This window comes from Ranitomeya variabilis, chromosome 2 (assembly GCF_051348905.1).
Source record: "Ranitomeya variabilis isolate aRanVar5 chromosome 2, aRanVar5.hap1, whole genome shotgun sequence".
Lineage (NCBI taxonomy): Eukaryota > Metazoa > Chordata > Amphibia > Anura > Dendrobatidae > Ranitomeya > Ranitomeya variabilis.
This window is the reverse complement of record NC_135233.1, coordinates 464,815,816-464,834,592: the sequence shown is the minus strand read 5'-3', so window position 1 is coordinate 464,834,592 and position 18,777 is coordinate 464,815,816. Positions and strand designations below refer to the sequence as shown.

General features: G+C 44.7%; 1 protein-coding gene across 1 annotated transcript; it reads right to left on the bottom strand.

Annotated features, from left to right (window-relative positions):
- On the bottom strand, window positions 1–18,766 carry TRMT112 (tRNA methyltransferase activator subunit 11-2). The gene is made up of 4 exons (XM_077287580.1): window positions 18,523–18,766; window positions 8,277–8,378; window positions 271–363; window positions 1–184 (listed from the first exon to the last, which is right to left on the bottom strand). Exons 1-4 carry the CDS (start codon window positions 18,595–18,597, stop codon window positions 83–85), a joined length of 372 nt encoding a protein of 123 aa, XP_077143695.1. The 5' UTR covers window positions 18,598–18,766; the 3' UTR covers window positions 1–82.
- Window positions 18,767–18,777: the final 11 nt, after the last annotated feature.

The following is an 18,777-nucleotide window of genomic DNA, read 5'->3' as shown; positions in this document are numbered from 1 at the left end:
TTCAACAGGTAACAGCGTTTAATAAGAACGGACAGAACAAAGGGTGGGATGATATTTACAGGCCGGGGAACAGGACGGCTCCTTAGGACTCCTCCTCATTAATGAGCATGTTGGGAATTCCTCTATTGATGGGAAATTCTGTGCCGGACTCAGGACATTTCAAGGCACCTTCAGTAACTTCAACCTGGCAGAGATTAATAAGAAGAGGAGTGCACTAGTATAACATGGTGCACGTCCACCCCCCACCCTCCTTGTATCTTGGGGTCTTACCTCCAGCAATACATGGTGAACTTTCTTCAAGAACTCCTCATCATTCTCATATCCAGATACAAGTTCTCTTGGAAGGTCCGAGCCATGCCCCAGCTGCAACGAGAGCAAACTGGTGTCACTACCCCTTCCCGACATGTCGGGTGCACGGCGCTGAGCCTTCTCCATATACAGCGAGCGCCGGCTGTGTTATACAGCCAGGACCTGCCTCTAAGGCTACGGTCACATGTTCAGTATTTTCCATCAGTATTTGTAAGCCAAAAGCAGGAGTGGAATAATCAGAGGAAAAGTATAAGGGTATGTGCACACGCTGCAGATTTTGCTGCGGATCCGCAGCGGTTTCCCATGTGTTTACAGTATAATGTAAACCTATGGGAAACGAAATCCGCAGTGCACATGCTGCGGAAAAAAACGCGCGGAAACACCTGCTCCAAAAGAAAACTGCAGGTGTAAACCTGCAGCAGAAACCGCGATAAATCCACAGGAAAAACCGCAGCGGTTTTGCCCTGTGGATTTATCAAATCCACAGGAAAAATCCGCAGCCCTCACAGATACGTGTGCACATACCCTAATAGAAACATGTCACCACTTCTGTATTTAATCACCCACTGGTTTGGCTTATAAATACTAATGTAAAATACTGAAAGTGTGAACATGGCCTTGAACATGGTCATACGCATCCAAAATAGTCTGGGGAAATAAAAGGTTTGTTAGTTTTAAGTGCAAAAAAATAAGCCATTGCACACAGACACAAAAAAATTACACATCTATAAAAAAAATATACAGAACAAAAATTGGGTTTGTGTCACCAAACTTTTACTTTCTTTAAAGGGAAGGTGCCATCAACATTTTTTTTTTTTACAGCAATTGTAAAAATGTAAAGAATTAATGTTTAAATTTTCTTAAAAAATATTATCGTTTGTGTATAATTTAGTAAAATATGAAAAATAATTTGAAAAGTTTTGGAATTTCCACTTTTAAACACTAGGGGGAGCAGCTGCTGAAATTTCAGAAAAACCTAGTGTACAACTAGCTCACATTACTGCACTGCAGTAATTATGGGCGGAGTCTGCTGACGTGTGTGATGTCTCCTCTCCTTCCCTTCTGGGTGTTTGCTAAGGGATAAGAGAGGAGGAGATTCAGGAACCCAGTGAGCAGCCATTTTGTTGGTGACTGCAGAGTAAGGCTGCCGTCACACTAGCAGTATTTGGTCAGTATTTTACCTCAGTATTTGTAAGCCAAAACCAGGAGTGGAACAAATAGAGGAAAAGTATAATAGAAACATATGCACCACTTCTGTATTCATCACCCACTCCTGGTTTTGGCTACAAATACTGAGGTAAAATACTGACCAAATACTGCTAGTGTGACGGCAGCCTTATACTGACAAGTAGACAGTCACCGAGGATGGCAGGCAGCAAGGATTCTGGGAGATATGTGGTGGAGGGAGCAGGGTGACAGCAGCACAGAGTATTTCAGGAGAGCAGTGTGCTGGTCTATGGGGGGCACCATGTTCAGTGCGCGGAGCAGCCAGGGATTGTACATAGAGCGCTGTCTTTTATACACATGGATGGACCGTCTGCTCCACAGAAATCCAGGAAACATTTCTGCAGATTGATGGCCTGTTCTGATCCAGACTTTGCATGCAGACCCCATTCCCCTCCTCAGATCCTGTCTTCTCCATCCTGTCCTGGTGATGTGTGAAAGTGAGACGACAGGCGCAGTCCGGGGTGACGCTGGGAAGGAAATGTAGCCATAGAGTAATGATAAAAATGAGACCCCTCTCTTCAGCTGCATCACCAGCCCTGACTGCACCTAACTGGAGGTCATGCTGCCCCCTCTATTACCCCAGACCCGTGTGCAGGTGCTCAGCCAGGACCACCATAGAATGGGTCCGCTTTCTGAAGATAATACTGCCATAGTGTTCTCACATACCGCCATATAGATCACACAATACTATCAAATAGATCACACAATACTGTCATACAGTTCTCACATAATACCACCATATAATTCTCACCAAGTACTGCCACATACATCACACATAATCCCACAATATAGTTCTCATATACCACCGTCATATAGTTTTTACATCATTCCACAACACTGATCAAACATAATACCGCCATATAGATCACATATAATACCGTCACATAAATCACACAATACTTGGCGGCATAATGTGTGATATTATATATATATTATAATATCTCGGCATAATAAGTGGTCTTTATGGGAGTATTATGTGATAAATATATATACCGGCATTATACGTGATCCATATGGTATTGTGCTGCTCTAGGGAGGTCACAGAGACGTATGGTGGAAGGAGCAGGGTGACAGGAGCACAGAGTATTTCAGGAGAGCAGTGTACTGGTCTATGGGGGGGGGGTGCTCACACTCACACGCTCCAAACTGCATACTTAGCCTTTACTGGCTATTAAAATGGGGGACACCCCCAAAAAAAAAAAGACGTGGGGCCCCCTTTAATTAATAACCATCAAATACTATGCAGACAGCTGCTGGCTGACAATAGCCTAGGAAGGGGCATTGGATATTGTCCCCCCCAGGCTAAAAACATCAGCTCTCAGCCACCTTTTACATGCGCCTTTTCTGGCGCTTTGCCTGGCAATTTCCACTTGCCCTGTAGCGGTAGTAAGTGGGGTTCATATTTGTGGGGTTAAGGTCACCTTCATATTGTCCGGTGACATCAAGCCCACGGCTTAGTAATGGAGAGGCGTCTATAAGGCACCCATCCGATACTAATCCTATAGTTGTATTGTAAATAAAGACTCGGCCAGAATAAAGTCCTTTATTAATCTTTTTTAAACCATACCGAATGCATAATCCTCGACTCCCTCATCTCCCACAACAAAAATAATAAACCACAATGGGAAAGACACGCAGGGGGGAGAGGAGTGCATAGGAGAGGATTAGATACTGACTGCTGAGCCGTGTATCTAATCCTGTCCTGTGTGATACCGACTGCTGAGCCGTGTATCTAATCCTGTCCTGTCCGATACCGACTGCTGAGCCGTGTATCTAATCCTGTCCTGTGTGATACCAACTGCTGAGCCGTGTATCTAATCCTGTCCTGTGTGATACTGACTGCTGAGGACACAGTACACAGGACAGGATTAGCTACACAGGACTAGATTAGCTACACAGGACTAGATTAGCTACACAGGACTAGATTAGCTACACAGGACAGAGGTAGCAGTGGTAGGTGTATATAGAGGCAGGTAGCAGTGGTATATAGAGGCAGATAGTGGTATATAGAGGCAGGTAGCAGTGGTAGGTGGTATATTGGGGCAGGCAGCAGTGGTATATAGGGGCAGGTAGCAGTGGTATATAGGGGCAGGTAGCAGTGGTATATAGGGGCAGGTAGCAGTGGTATATAGGGGCAGGTAGCAGTGGTATATAGGGGCAGGTAGCAGTGGTAGGTGGTATATATAGGGGCAGGTAGCAGTGGTAGGTGGTATATATAGGGGCAGGTAGCAGTGGTAGGTGGTATATAGGGGCAGGTAGCAGTGGTAGGTGGTATATAGGGGCAGGTAGCAGTGGTAGGTGGTATATAGGGGCAGGTAGCAGTGGTAGGTGGTATATAGGGGCAGGTAGCAGTGGTAGGTGGTATATAGGGGCAGGTAGCAGTGGTAGGTGGTATATAGGGGCAGGTAGTGGTATATAGGGGCAGGTAGCAGTGGTAGGTGGTATATATAGGGGCAGGTAGTGGTAGGTGGTATATATAGGGGCAGGCAGCAGTGGTAGGTGGTATATATAGGGGCAGGCAGCAGTGGTATATATAGGGGCAAGTAGCAGTGGTAGGTGGTATATATATATAGGGGCAGGTAGCAGTGGTAGGTGGTATATAGGGGCAGGTAGCAGTGGTAGGTGGTATATAGAGGCAGGTAGCAGTGGTATATAGAGGCAGGTAGCAGTGGTAGGTGGTATATTGGGGCAGGCAGCAGTGGTAGGTGGTATATAGGGGCAGGTAGCAGTGGTAGGTGGTATATAGAGGCAGGTAGCAGTGGTATATAGAGGCAGGTAGCAGTGGTATATAGAGGCAGGTAGCAGTGGTAGGTGGTATATTGGGGCAGGCAGCAGTGGTATATAGGGGCAGGTAGCAGTGGTATATAGGGGCAGGTAGCAGTGGTAGGTGGTATATAGGGGCAGGTAGCAGTGGTAGGTGGTATATATATAGGGGCAGGTAGCAGTGGTAGGTGGTATATATAGGGGCAAGTAGCAGTGGTAGGTGGTATATATATAGGGGCAGGTAGCAGTGGTAGGTGGTATATAGGGGCAGGTAGCAGTGGTAGGTGGTATATAGAGGCAGGTAGCAGTGGTATATAGAGGCAGGTAGCAGTGGTAGGTGGTATATTGGGGCAGGCAGCAGTGGTATATAGGGGCAGGTAGCAGTGGTAGATGCATAAGAAAATAAAAACTCTGTACTTACCTTCCCTCCTCTCCCAGGAAGTGCTGAATCCTGTTCAGGGCAGAGCAGTGTGACGATCTCCCTGCTGTGCTCTGAACAGGTCGGCAGTGACTGCAGCCTGTACTGTAATACGAAGTACAGGCTGCAATCACCGCTCCTCGCTGCAGATACTTACCTCGGACCCTCGCTTCCCAGCAGCAGCTTCTCCCTGGCAGCTCCTGCCATCGCACGCACTGAGCTGTGTGTGCGATGACAGAGGAAAATAAACAACAAAATGGCCGTGATCTCGTCTCACAGCTGTGACGTAGCAGCTCAGTGGGCGTGCCCAAGTCACAGCTGAGAGGCAGGAGGAGCAGCCTCAATGAAAGAAGCGGTCGGAGCCCGACTGTTGGCTCCTATGCCCATGGCTGCCGTAAGTGAGGTGTGCAAGTGTCGTGCCCAGACACTTACACCCACACTAATAAAAATGGCGGCCTCCAGTGGTAAAAGTAAAAGTGAATAAATAAAAAAGTATGAAAGTAGTACAATTACTTTTATATTAAAAATAATTGATTATATAATCAATAATTATTAATACAAAAACTAAAATCACGGCACCCTCCCTTTAAGTACTAAGATATAAAAAAAATGATCTAGAAGTTTGGTATAACTGGACTTGTATTGTCCTGAAGAATCGTATTGCCAGGTCATGGGTACTGCAAAATAGATACCAAACCCAAAAAAGAATGGCAAAATAGTTTTTTTTTTTCTCTTCACTATTACACCTTACTTATTTTTTTTTTTAACTGTTCTTCAGTACATTATATGTAACGTGAATGAGGTCATCACAAGCTACATATCATACTGCAAAAAAAATAAATCTGCCCCCAATATGGCTATGTTGATAGAAATATAAAAGTCATTGCTCTTGGGAGAAGGGGAGGAAAAAACAGAAACGTATTATTATATATAGCATTATATACAGTACAGACCAAAAGTTTGGACACACCTTCTCATTTAAAGATTTTTCTGTATTTTCATGACTATGAAAACTGTACATTCACACTGAAGGCATCAAAACTATGAATTAACACATGTGGAATTATATACTTAACAAAAAAAGTGTGAAACAACTGAAAATATGTCTAATATTCTAGGTTCTTCAAAGTAGCCATCTTTTGCTTTGATGACTGCTTTGCACACTCTTGGCATTCTCTTGATGAGCTTCAAGAGGTAGTCACCGGGAATGGTTTTCACTTCACAGGTGTGCCCTGTCAGGTTTAATAAGTGGGATTTCTTGCCTTATAAATGGGGTTGGGACCATCAGTTGTGTTGTGCAGAAGTCTGGTGGATACACAGCTGATAGTCCTACTGAATAGACTGTTAGGGTACGTGTCCACGGTCAGGATGGCCGGCGGTATCGCCGTCCACGTTCAGGATTGCATCAGGATTTGGTCAGGATTTTTCATCAGTATTTGTAAGCCAAAACCAGGAGTGGAACAAATAGAGGAGAAGTATAATAGAAACATATGCACAACTTCTGCATTTATCACCCACTCCTGGTTTTGGCTTACAAATACTGATGAAAAATCCTGACCAAATCCTGATGCAATCCTGAACGTGGACACATACCCTAAGGGTACGTGTCCACGGTCAGGATGGCCGGCGGTATCGCCGGAGCGGCGAAGCCGCTCGGCGCTAAGCCCCGCCCCCTTTCTGGGACGCGATGATGCCGGATGTGTTAACTGTACACATCCGGGATCATCGCACCCTCGCATAGCGCCCTGTGATATTACTTGCGGCGACGCAGGTAGCACGGACATGCTGCGATCTGAAAAGACGCGCAGCATGTCCGGAGTCGCAGGGAAGTCGGATGCGTGTTTCCACGCATAGTGGACACGGGATTTCATAAAATCCCCTCCACTATGCTGGAACATCTGGACGCTGCGTGTTTGACGCCGCAGCTCTGCGCAGCGTCAAACAAGCAGCGTTTACTGACCGTGGACACATACCACGTTCAGGAAACGCTGCGTTTTTGATGCAGCATTGAGCAGCATGCATAAAAAATGCAGCGTCCAGATGTTACAGCATAGTGGAGGGGATTTCCTGGTTTTGGCTTACAAATACTGATGAAAAATCCTGACCAAATCCTGATGCAATCCTGAACGTGGACACATACCATTAGAATTTGTATTTTGGCAAGAAAAAAGCAGCTAAGTAAAGAAAAATGAGTGGCCATCATTACTTTAAGAAATGAAGGTCAGTCAGTCCGAAAAATTGGGAAAACTTTGAAAGTGTCCCCAAGTGCAGTTGCAAAAACCATCAAGAACTACAAAGAAACTAGCTCACATGAGGACCACCCCAGGAAAGGAAGACCAAGAGTCACCTCTGCTTCTGAGGATAAGTTTATCCGAGTCACCAGCCTCAGAAATCGCAGGTTAACAGCAGCTCAGATTAGAGACCAGGTCAGTGCCACACAGAGTTCTAGCAGCAGACACATCTCTACAACAACTGTTAGGGCTTGTTTCCATTTGCGAGAAACACGTCCGTGTCTCGCATGTGGAAACCAAGCTCTGGTGCCGGCACTTGGGAGCGGAGCGTGCGGCCGCATAGGAACACATGGAGCCGCACGCTCCGCTCTGGAGTGCCGGCACCAAAGCTTGGTTTCCACATGCGAGACACGGACGTGTTTCTCGCAAATGGAAACAAGCCCTAACAGTTGTTGCTGTTCCATCCGGTTTGCGTTTAGTTGGACCGTCATTTATTTTTCAACAGGACAATGACCCCAAACACACCTCCAGGCTGTGTAAGGGCTATTTGACCAAGAAGGAGAGTGATGGGGTGCTACGCCAGATGACCTGGCCTCCACAGTCACCAGACCTGCACCCAATCGAGATGGTTTGGGGTGAGCTGGACCGCAGAGTGAAGGCAAAAGGGCCAACGAGTGCTAAGCATCTCTGGGAACTCCTTCAAGATTGTTGGAAGACCATTCCCAGTGACTACCTCTTGAAGCTCATCAAGAGAATGCCAAGAGTGTGCAAAGCAGTCATCAAAGCAAAAGGTGGCTACTTTGAAGAACCTACAATATAAGACATATTTTCAGTTGTTTCACACTTTTTTGTTAAGTATATAATTCCACATTCATAGTTTTGATGCCTTCAGTGTGAATGCACAATTTTCATAGTCTTGAAAATACAGAAATATCTTTAAATGAGAAGGTGTGTCCAAACTTTTGGTCTGTACTGTATATACGGTATATGGAATTTTTGCTGCAGCTATACATAATGATTTTTGGACACGTCACCTGTATCACAGCCACAGTCTCTATGTAGCCGTATTCTAAATATTACTGCTTGAAATACATGAACACTTATTGCAGGGTCACCGTTTTTGTGTTGTTTTGTTTTTTTTATAGTGAATATTGGAGGTATCGTTTGGAAGTGAGATTACGAAGAAAGACCAGGTGCAGTCTATTCTATATTTTTAGAACCAAAGAAATAAAAGTAGCACAAAAAAAGATTAAAAAATGATTAAATGTGACGAGCGATGCTACATTTTTACTTATACACAGATGCTAGAGTGAATGAAGGCTACTCACGCTCTCTGCAGACTGCACCAGGGCCTCCCATTCCAGCTTAGGAATCATACGAGTCACAAACTCGCGGTTAAAGTCCACAGAATTCAGCTTCACCTCCTCGGCCTAAAATCAAAGCAGAGAAAACATTAAGTCATTCAGAACAAATAATACAGAGCGGAGGCTAGGTATTCTAGAATGCATCCTAGTACGGCGCCATCTAGTGCTGCAAGAGGGAAAGATGAAATAAGGTCCTGCTCCGTAGAAAAGGGGCACCACTCCATACCAATTGTGCAGGAAAGAGCAGGAATAAGACGTAGTTATGACAGATCAAACATTAATGTCTACACAGGTGAGTTTTATGTGACTGTTTAGGAGGGCTGGGGCTCGAGCACACTTGCATGTCTACCTGCTGAAGACCCCCATGGCTGCCATGTTGGAAAAACGCACGCACTGCGTTTTTCATGCAGAAAAAAAAATACATGCCTTGTGTGAACATACCCAAATTGGGTTCTACAGCTCAGTATATGCACAAGAGTCAGTTATGTAGGTGGTGCCAGGACATATATTATCAAACATCATTAGCTGAATGTACCGTAGTTACAGTCATGGCTGAAAGTGTTGGCACCCTTGAAATTGTTCCAAAAAATTAAGTATTTCTCCCAGAACATTATTGAAATTACACACATTTTATAATACAGAAGTAACCATAGAAAAAAAAAACAGGAAAAGGGCAACTTGGGCACAATTTCACACCAAACCCCAAAAATAGACAAGACAAAATTGTTGGCAAACAACTTTGTTTCAAACATGTGATGCTCGTTCAAACTCACCTGTGGCAAGTGACAGGTGTGGGCAATATGAAAATCACATCTGAAACCAGATAAAAAGAGACATTGTCTCAATCTGTTAATTGTGTGTCTGTGTGTGCCACACTAAGGGCTCTTTTCCATTTGCGAGAAACACGTCCATGTCTCGCATGTGAAAACCAAGCTCTGGCGCCAGCACTCCAGAGCGGAGCGTGCGGCCGCATAGCAACACATGGAGCCGCACGTTCCGCTCCCAAGTGCCGGTGCCAGAGCTTGGTTTTCACATGCGAGACACGGACGTGATTCTCGCAAATGGAAAAGAGCCCTAAGCATAGAAAACAGAAAAAGGAAAGGAGAACTGTCTGAGGACTTGAGAACTAAAATTCTTGAAGAAATAAATCAACAATCTCAAGGTTACAAGTCCATGTCCAGAGATCTTGGTGTTCAAGGTGCACAACATAGTCAAGAAGCTTACCACCTATGGCACTGTAGCTAATCTTCTTGGAAGTTGGCAGCAGAGAAAAATTGATGAAGGTTGCAACGCAGGATAGTCCGGATGATGGATAGGCAGCCCAATTATGGTCCAAAGAAATTCAAGCTGTCCTGCAGGCTCAGGGTGCATCAGTGTCAGGGCGAGCTATCCACCAACATTTGAAAGAAACAAAATGCTATGGAAGGAGACCCAGGAGCAAGGCTGTGGAGTCAGTTGTGGCCATTTTTGTGGATTCGATATAATACGAACCAACTCCTAAAATATATAATAAATTGAGTATAGTAGTTCAGTGCAGGATGTGCTGTAAATGTTTTCATAAGAATTTGGGAAACTTATGAAATGTCTCGGCTTTTAGTTAAGATGAATCTGTGCTGCACTTTCTGCACATGCTCAGTAGTGAGGCAGGCATGTGGAGTCAGAGTGATGGAGTCAGGAAAATTGAGGAGTTGGAGGTTTGGCTTACTGACTCCATACCCTGCCCAGGAGGACCCCACTGCTAACACAGGGACTATTAAAAAAAAAAAAAAAAAAAAGAACACAGTACCTACAAATACGGTCGAAGCTCAAAGATGTTTTTGTGCCTTTGACACTGGGTAACTTTGACTGTGTGCAAAACATCACAAAATCTCAAGATTACCCAAGAATTTTGGGTTGCAATGTAGTGCCCAGTGTCAGAAAGCTGGGTTTGCATCCAAGGTCATGGGTCTTCCAGCAGGACACTGACACCAAACATACTTCAAGAAGCACCAGAAATGGATGGAAACAAAGCGCTGGAGCGTTCTGAAGTGGCAGCAATGAGTCCGGATCTAAATTCCATTAAACACCTGTGTAGAGATCCTAAAATTGCTGTTGGGAGAAGGAGCCTTCAGATATGAGAGACCTGGAGCAGTTTGCAAATGAAGAATTGTCCAAAATTCCAGGTGAGAGGTGTAAGAAGATTGCTAATGGTTATAGGAAGCGATTGATTGCAGTTATTTATTTCAGAGGGTGTGCAACCAAATATTAAGTTGAAGATGCCAACAATTTTGTCCGGCTCATTTTTGGGATTTTGTGTAAAATTCTATCCAATTTGCTTTTTTTTTTTTTTCACTGTTTGTTGTGTTGTTCCAATACACACAAAGGAAATAAACGTGTGTGTAACAAAAGATGTGTACCGTATTTTCTGGTGTATAAGACGACTGGGCGTATAAGACGACCCCCAACTTTTCCATATAAAATATGGAATTTGGGATATGCCCTCTGTATAAGACGGTGGTCATCTTATACGCCCAGTCGTCTTATACGGTGTGTGGTTCCCAGGGTCTGGAGGAGAGGAGACGCTCCTTCAGGCCCTGGAATCCATATTCATGTAAAAAATAAAGAATAAAAATAAAAAATATGGATATACTCACCCCTCCGACGGACCCTGGACCTCAGCGGTGCAAGCGTCTGCCTCCGTTCCTAAGAATGCAGAGAGTGAAGGACCACCTGACCGCGACGTCATCGAAGGTCCTTCACTCTCTGCATTCTTAGGAACGGAGGCAGACGCTTGCAGCGGTGACAGCCAGGGTTCGTCGGAGGGGTGAGTATATCCATATTTTTTATTCTTTATTTTTTACATGAATATGGATCCCAGGGCCTGAAGGAGAGTCTCCTCTCCTTCAGACCCTGGGAACATCCAGGATCGCTCCCTGCACACGCCGTACCCGGCGTATAAGACGACCCCCGACTTTTGGGACAATTTTTAGGGGTTAAAAAGTCGTCTTATATGCCGGAAAATACTGTACATAATTGTAATAAGTTTTGAGAGAAACACTTTTCTGGAACAATTTCAAGGGTGCCAACACTTTCGGCCTTGACTGTATAGTGCAACCTAAGTTACATAGAATGTGAGCTAGACCCAAGGACCAGGTGGCCTGTGTCCATGAATTCTGAAGACCGAATTGTCAAGAGATTTCACAATACAAACTACATATACCCCCCCCTACATTCTACAGAAACTGCACTCAAAGTGACCAATGACCTTCTGACAGCAAAATGTAAGGGTGACCACTCTCTGCTCATTCTTCTAAAACTTCCTGCAGCTTTCGACACTGTTGACCACCCTCTCCTACTCTCTAGGCTCCAGTCACTAGGCATTAACCCCTTCATGACCCAGCCTATTTTGGCCTTAATGACCTTGCCGTTTTTTGCAATTCTGACCAGTGTCCCTTTATGAGGTAATAACTCAGGAACGCTTCAACGGATCCTAGCGATTCTGAGAATGTTTTTTCGTGACATATTGGGCTTCATGTTAGTGGTAAATTTAGGTCGATAATTTTTTAGTTTATTTGTGAAAAAAACGGAAATTTGGCGAAAATTTTGAAAATTTCGCAATTTTCACATTTTGAATTTTTATTCTGTTAAACCAGAGAGTTATGTGACACAAAATAGTTAATAAATAACATTTTCCACATGTCTACTTTACATCAGCACAATTTTGGAAACAAATTTTTTTTTTGCTAGGAAGTTATAAGGGTTAAAATTTGACCAGTGATTTCTCATTTTTACAACAAAATTTACAAAACCATTTTTTTAGGGACCACCTCACATTTGAAGTCAGTTTGAGGGTTCTATATGGCTGAAAATACCCAAAAGTGACACCATTCTAAAAACTGCACCCCTCAAGGTGCTCAAAACCACATTCAAGAAGTTTATTAACCCTTCAGGTGTTTCACAGCAGCAGAAGCAACATGGAAGGAAAAAATGAACATTTAACTTTTTAGTCACAAAAATGATCTTTTAGCAACAATTTTTTTATTTTCCCAAGGGTAAAAGGAGAAACTGGACCACGAACGATGTTGTCCAATTTGTCCTGAGTACGCTGATACCTCATATGTGGGGGTAAACCACTGTTTGGGCATACGGCAGGGCTTGGAAGGAAAGGAGCGCCATTTGACTTTTTGAATGAAAAATTGGCTCCAATCTTTAGCGGACACCATGTCGCGTTTGGAGAGCCCCCGTGTGCCTAAACATTGGAGCTCCCCCACAAGTGACCCCATTTTGGAAACTAGACCCCCCAAGGAACTTATCTAGAAGCATAGTGAGCACTTTAAACCCCCAGGTGCTTCACAAATTGATCCGTAAAAATGAAACAGTACTTTTTTTTCACAAAAAAATTATTTTAGCCTCAATTTTTTCATTTTCACATGGGCAACAGGATAAAATGGATCCTAAAATTTGTTGGACAATTTCTCCTGAGTACACTGATACCTCACATGTGGGGGTAAACCACTGTTTGGGCACATGGTAAGGCTCGGAAGGGAAGGAGCGCCATTTGACTTTTTGAATGAAAAATTATCTCCATCGCTAGCGGACACCATGTCACGTTTGGAGAGCCCCTGTGTGCCTAAACATTGGAGTTCCCCCACAAGTGACCCCATTTTGGAAACTAGACCCCCCAAGGAACTTATCTAGAAGCATAGTGAGCACTTTAAACTCTCAGGTGCTTCACAAATTGATCCGTAAAAATGAAAAAGTACTTTTTTTTCACACAAAATTTCTTTTAGCCTCAATTTTTTCATTTTCACATGGGCAACAGGATAAAATGGATCCTAAAATTTGTTGGGCAATTTCTGCTGAGTACGTTGATACCTCATATGTGGGGGTAAACCACTGTTTGGGTGCACGGCAAGGCTCGGAAGGGGAGGCGTGCCATTTGACTTTTTGAATGGAAAATTAGCTCCAATCGTTAGCGGACACCATGTCGCGTTTGGAGAGCCCCTGTGTGCCTAAACATTGGAGCTCCCCTACAAGTGACCCCATTTTGGAAACTAGACCCCCCAAAGAAACTTATCTAGATGCATAGTGAGCACTTATAACCCCCAGGTGCTTCACAGAAGTTTATAACGCAGAGCCGTGAAAATAAAAAATAATTTTTCTTTCCTCAAAAATGATTTTTAGCCCAGGATTTTTTAATTTTCCAAGGGTAATAGGAGAAATTGGACCCCAAATGTTGTTGTCCAGTTTGTCCTGAGTACGATGATACCCCATATGTGGGGGTAAACCACTGTTTGGGCACACTGCAGGGCTCGGAAGGGAAGGCACGCCATTTGGCTTTTTGAATGGAAAATTAGCTCCAATCATTAGCGGACACCATGTCACGTTTGGAGAGCCCCTATGTGCCTAAACATTGGAGCTCCCGCACAAGTGACCCCATTTTGGAAACTAGACCTCCCAAGGAACTAATCTAGATGTGTGGTGAGCACTTTGAACCCCCAAGTGCTTCGCAGAAGTTTATAACGCAGAGCCGTGAAAATAATAAATGTGTTTCCTTTCCTCAAAAATATTTTTTTAGCCCAGAATTTTTTATTTTTACAAGGGTAACAGGAGAAATTGGACCCCAAAAGTTGTTGTCCAGTTTCTCCTGAGTACGCTGATACCCCATATGTGGGGGTAAACCACTGTTTGGGCACATGCCGGGGCTCGGAAGGGAAGTAGTGACGTTTTGGAATGCAGACTTTGATGGAATGGTCTGCGGGCGTCACGTTGCATTTGCAGAGCCCCTGATGTGCCTAAACAGTAGAAACACCCCACAAGTGACCCCATTTTGGAAACTAGACCCCCCAAGGAACTTATCTAGATGTGTGATGAGCACGTTCAACCCCCAAGTGCTTCACAGAAGTTTACACCGCAGAGCCGTGAAAATAAAAAATCATTTTTCTTTCCTCAAAAAAGATGTTTTAGCAAGCAATTTTTTATTTTCACAAGGGTAACAGGAGAAATTGGGCCCCAATGTTTGTTGCCCAGTTTGTTGTGAGTACAGTGATACCCCATATGAAGGGTAAACCACTGTTTGGGCGCACGTCAGGGCTCGGAAGGGAAGTAGTGACATTTGAAATGCAGACTTTGATGGAATGGTCTGCGGGCGTCACGTTGCATTTGCAGAGCCCCTGATGTGCCTAAACAGTAGAAACACCCCACAAGTGACCCCATTTTGGAAACTAGACCCCCCAAGGAACTTATCTAGATGTGTGATGAGCACGTTCAACCCCCAAGTGCTTCACAGAAGTTTACACCGCAGAGCCGTGAAAATAAAAAATCATTTTTCTTTCCTCAAAAAAGATGTTTTAGCAAGCAATTTTTTATTTTCACAAGGGTAACAGGAGAAATTGGGCCCCAATGTTTGTTGCCCAGTTTGTTGTGAGTACAGTGATACCCCATATGTGGGGGTAAACCACTGTTTGGGCGCACGTCAGGGCTCGGAAGGGAAGTAGTGACATTTGAAATGCAGACTTTGATGGAATGGTCTGCGGGCGTCACGTTGCATTTGCAGAGCCCCTGATGTGCCTAAACAGTAGAAACACCCCACAAGTGACCCCATTTTGGAAACTAGACCCCCCAAGGAACTTATCTAGATGTGTGATGAGCACGTTCAACCCCCAAGTGCTTCACAGAAGTTTACACCGCAGAGCCGTGAAAATAAAAAATCATTTTTCTTTCCTCAAAAAAGATGTTTTAGCAAGCAATTTTTTATTTTCACAAGGGTAACAGGAGAAATTGGGCCCCAATGTTTGTTGCCCAGTTTGTTGTGAGTACAGGGATACCCCATATGTGGGGGTAAACCACTGTTTGGGCGCACGTCAGGGCTCGGAAGGGAAGTAGTGACATTTGAAATGCAGACTTTGATGGAATGGTCTGCGGGCGTCACGTTGCATTTGCAGAGCCCCTGATGTGCCTAAACAGTAGAAACACCCCACAAGTGACCCCATTTTGGAAACTAGACCCCCCAAGGAACTTATCTAGATGTGTGATGAGCACGTTCAACCCCCAAGTGCTTCACAGAAGTTTACAACGCAGAGCCGTGAAAATAAAAAATAATTCTTCTTTCCTCAAAAATTATGTCTTAGCAAGTAATTTTTTATTTTTGCAAGGGTAACAGGAGAAATTGGACCCCAACAGTTGTTGCCCAGTTTGTCCTGAGTACGCTGGTACCCCAAATGTGGGGGTAAACCACTGTTTGGGCACACGTCGGGGCTTGGAAGGGAGGGAGCACCATTTGACTTTTTGAATGCAAGATTGGCTGGAATCAATGGTGGCGCCATGTTGCGTTTGGAGACCCCTGATGTGCCTAAACAGTGGAAACCCCTCATTTCTAACTTCAACACTAACCCCAACACACCCCTAATCCTAATCCCAACTGTAGCCATAACCCTAATCCCAACCCTAACCCCAACACACCCCTAACCACAACCCTAACCCCAACACACCCGTAACCCTAATTCCAACCCTAACCCTAATCCTAACCCTAATCCCAACCCTAACCCTAATCCCAACCCTAACCACAACTGTAACCCCAACACACCCCTAACCCTATCCGTAACCCTAACCACAAGCCTAATCTTAACCCTATTTCCAACCCTAGCCCTAATTCCAACCCTAACCCTAAGGGTATGTGCCCACGTAGCGGATTCGTGTGAGATTTTTCCGCACGACTTTTGAAAAATCTGCAAGTAAAAGGCACTGCGTTTTACCTGCGGATTTACAGCAGATTTCCAGTGTTTTTTTGTGCGGATTTCACCTGCGGATTCCTATTGAGGAACAGGTGTAAAACGCTGCGGAATCCGCACAAAGAATTGACATGCTGTGGAAAATACAACGCAGCGTTTCTGCACGGAATTTTCCGCACCATGGGCACAGCGGATTTGGTTTTCCATAGGTGTACACGGTACTGTAAACCTGATGGAAAACTGCTACGAATTCGCAGCGGCCAATCCGCTGCGGATCCGCGGCCAATCCGCTGCGGATCCGCAGCCAAATTCGCACATGCCATAACCCTAACCCTACCCCTAACCCTACCTGTAACCCTAACCCTAACCCTACCCCTAACCCTAACCCTAGTTCTAACCCTAACCCTAGTGGAAAAAAAAAAAATATATATTTTCTTTATTTTATTATTGTCCCTATCTATGGGGGTGATAAAGGGGGGGGGGTTTATTTATTATTTTTTTTATTTTGATCGCTGTGGTAGAACCTACTTTACTTCAGGTTTTCCAGCCATGGCCGATGATATTGCAGCATCGGCCATGGCTGGATTGTAATATTTCACCTGTTTTTTAGGTGAAATATTACAAATCGCTCTGATTGGCAGTTTCACTTTCAACAGCCAATCAGAGCGATCGTAGCCACGGGGGGGTGAAGCCACCCCCCCTGGGCTGAAGCACCACTCCCCCTGTCTCTGCAGATCGGGTAAAATGGGAGTTAACCCTTTCACCCGATCTGCAGGGACGCGATCATTCCATGATGCCACATAGGCGTCATGGGTCGGATTGGCACGGGTTTTCATGACGCCTACGTGGCGTCATGGGTCGGGAAGGGGTTAAGGACACTGCTCTCTCCTGGTGTTTTGTTCGCTGGCTCCACTTCCCCTCTTTGTCTCATTATTGGGGTCCCTGAGGAGTCAGTCCTTGGCCCGCTTCTCTCCTGTCTCTGCACTAATCTGTACCTCCCACTCCTGACTCCAAGACTTCTCATAAGTTGCACCAATCCTTTTTTGAATGCTCTACCCCAAGAAATCAGGACTAACCCCAACTTATACAGTTTTAGGCGCTCCCTAAAAACACATCTGTTTAGAGCGGCCTATCACGTTCCATCAAACTCCACTGCACCCAAAATAACCACACATACTGGCTGGTGACAACCGAATGCAGCCTTTATTTATCCCCATTCCCTCAAGATGGTCTCCCCCACCTCATTGTAGACTGTAAGCTCTTACGGGCAGGGGAATCATTATCTGTGCTTTAATTATCTTTAACATTGTTACTTATGACTTGTATATGAACTGTTGGATTGTAAAGTGCTGCAGAATATGTTGGTGCTATATAAATAAAGATTTATTATTATCATTATCCCTTTTTCTCAGCAAGCAATTTTTGTTTTTACATTTGCATCTTTCCCTCCTCTTATTGTAAGGGCCTATTCAGATGTGCATGCAGGTAAAACACGCCGTACAGGCCGCAGGTCTCCCAACCAGAGCAGAGCAGCTTTATAGATATATAGCTATGAGAGTGTCACAATCAGGTCAGGATATCCGCGGCCAGTCCGTGCACTGCGGTCCGATATTGGACTGATTACTTATCTGCACCGACATCAGAATGCTCCGGAAGGGCCATAAGGTTTTATTTCTTTATGGATGAATGATTATGACAATACTATCACTTACATATGTCTATATTTCTTATTTATATAGTAAAAAAAAAAAAAAAGGAGAAGTGCCAGGGATTAAAATCAGGCAGTGCTCGCTGTCAGCAAGAGAGCTGTCAATCAAGCTAAGAGGCGCGGGGTGGAAAACTGATGATTAGTGGGGGGTGGGGAGGAGCACTGAGGAGCCCCCAATGCTACATGAAATCCAACTAAAGTAGTCTGTAACCATGGAGACAGACTAGCACAGAGACACATAAGGAGAATTTATCAGGATTCTTTTTTTGTCACCTAGTCAAAGGTGTCCAATTCTTGCTCTTACTAGATTCCCGCTGCTCCTCTGAATTTTTTTTGTAATCCACCACATGGTGCCAGAGATAGGGGCTGTTTTATTTAGAGCTTATTTTTAAGATATTTTCAAGAAGGCGTGGCTCAGGTTCCTCTGGGGCGTGTCTCTAGCTTGATCTGCATAATTATTCTGTGAGCCACGCCCTTTTGGAAAAAAGGAGAAAAAAACAGCACTAAATAATCTCTGGAACCGAATGGTGGATTTTAAGAAAACAAAAGCCGGAATAGCCAGGGGAACAACAGGAGTAAAATAAAGGCAAACACTGGACACTTTTAATCTGGTCATAATTCATAATTGCATAAAAAAACAACCCCACAAAAATCAGCCAGGGGCAGAGTCACAGCCCCAAAATCATTACCTCCCGGGCACTACAGAGTTAGGAAAAAGGCGCAGAAGACCTGACAGAGCAGAGATAGGGACGAGGCTCAGTGTGGCGCAGACACACACACACAAGTATTATACCCGGATGATTAGCGGGAATCCTCGCGTCACCCCGCTTACGTGGCTCCGCAGCATATTATGCGTCAAAAGCTTCATTCTCCGGTACCGGCACCCACGTGCTTCACACTTGAACTACTTCCGGGGACGTAGGTCACCGCAGGTCTGTAGCTCCGCCTCCACTTTGTGTCGCTAGGTAACCGTTCACCAACGCAAGGAGATTCTAAGCGCAAGCGCGCTGGGGGTGAGAGACTCGCGCATGCGCTCTATCCACTTGCC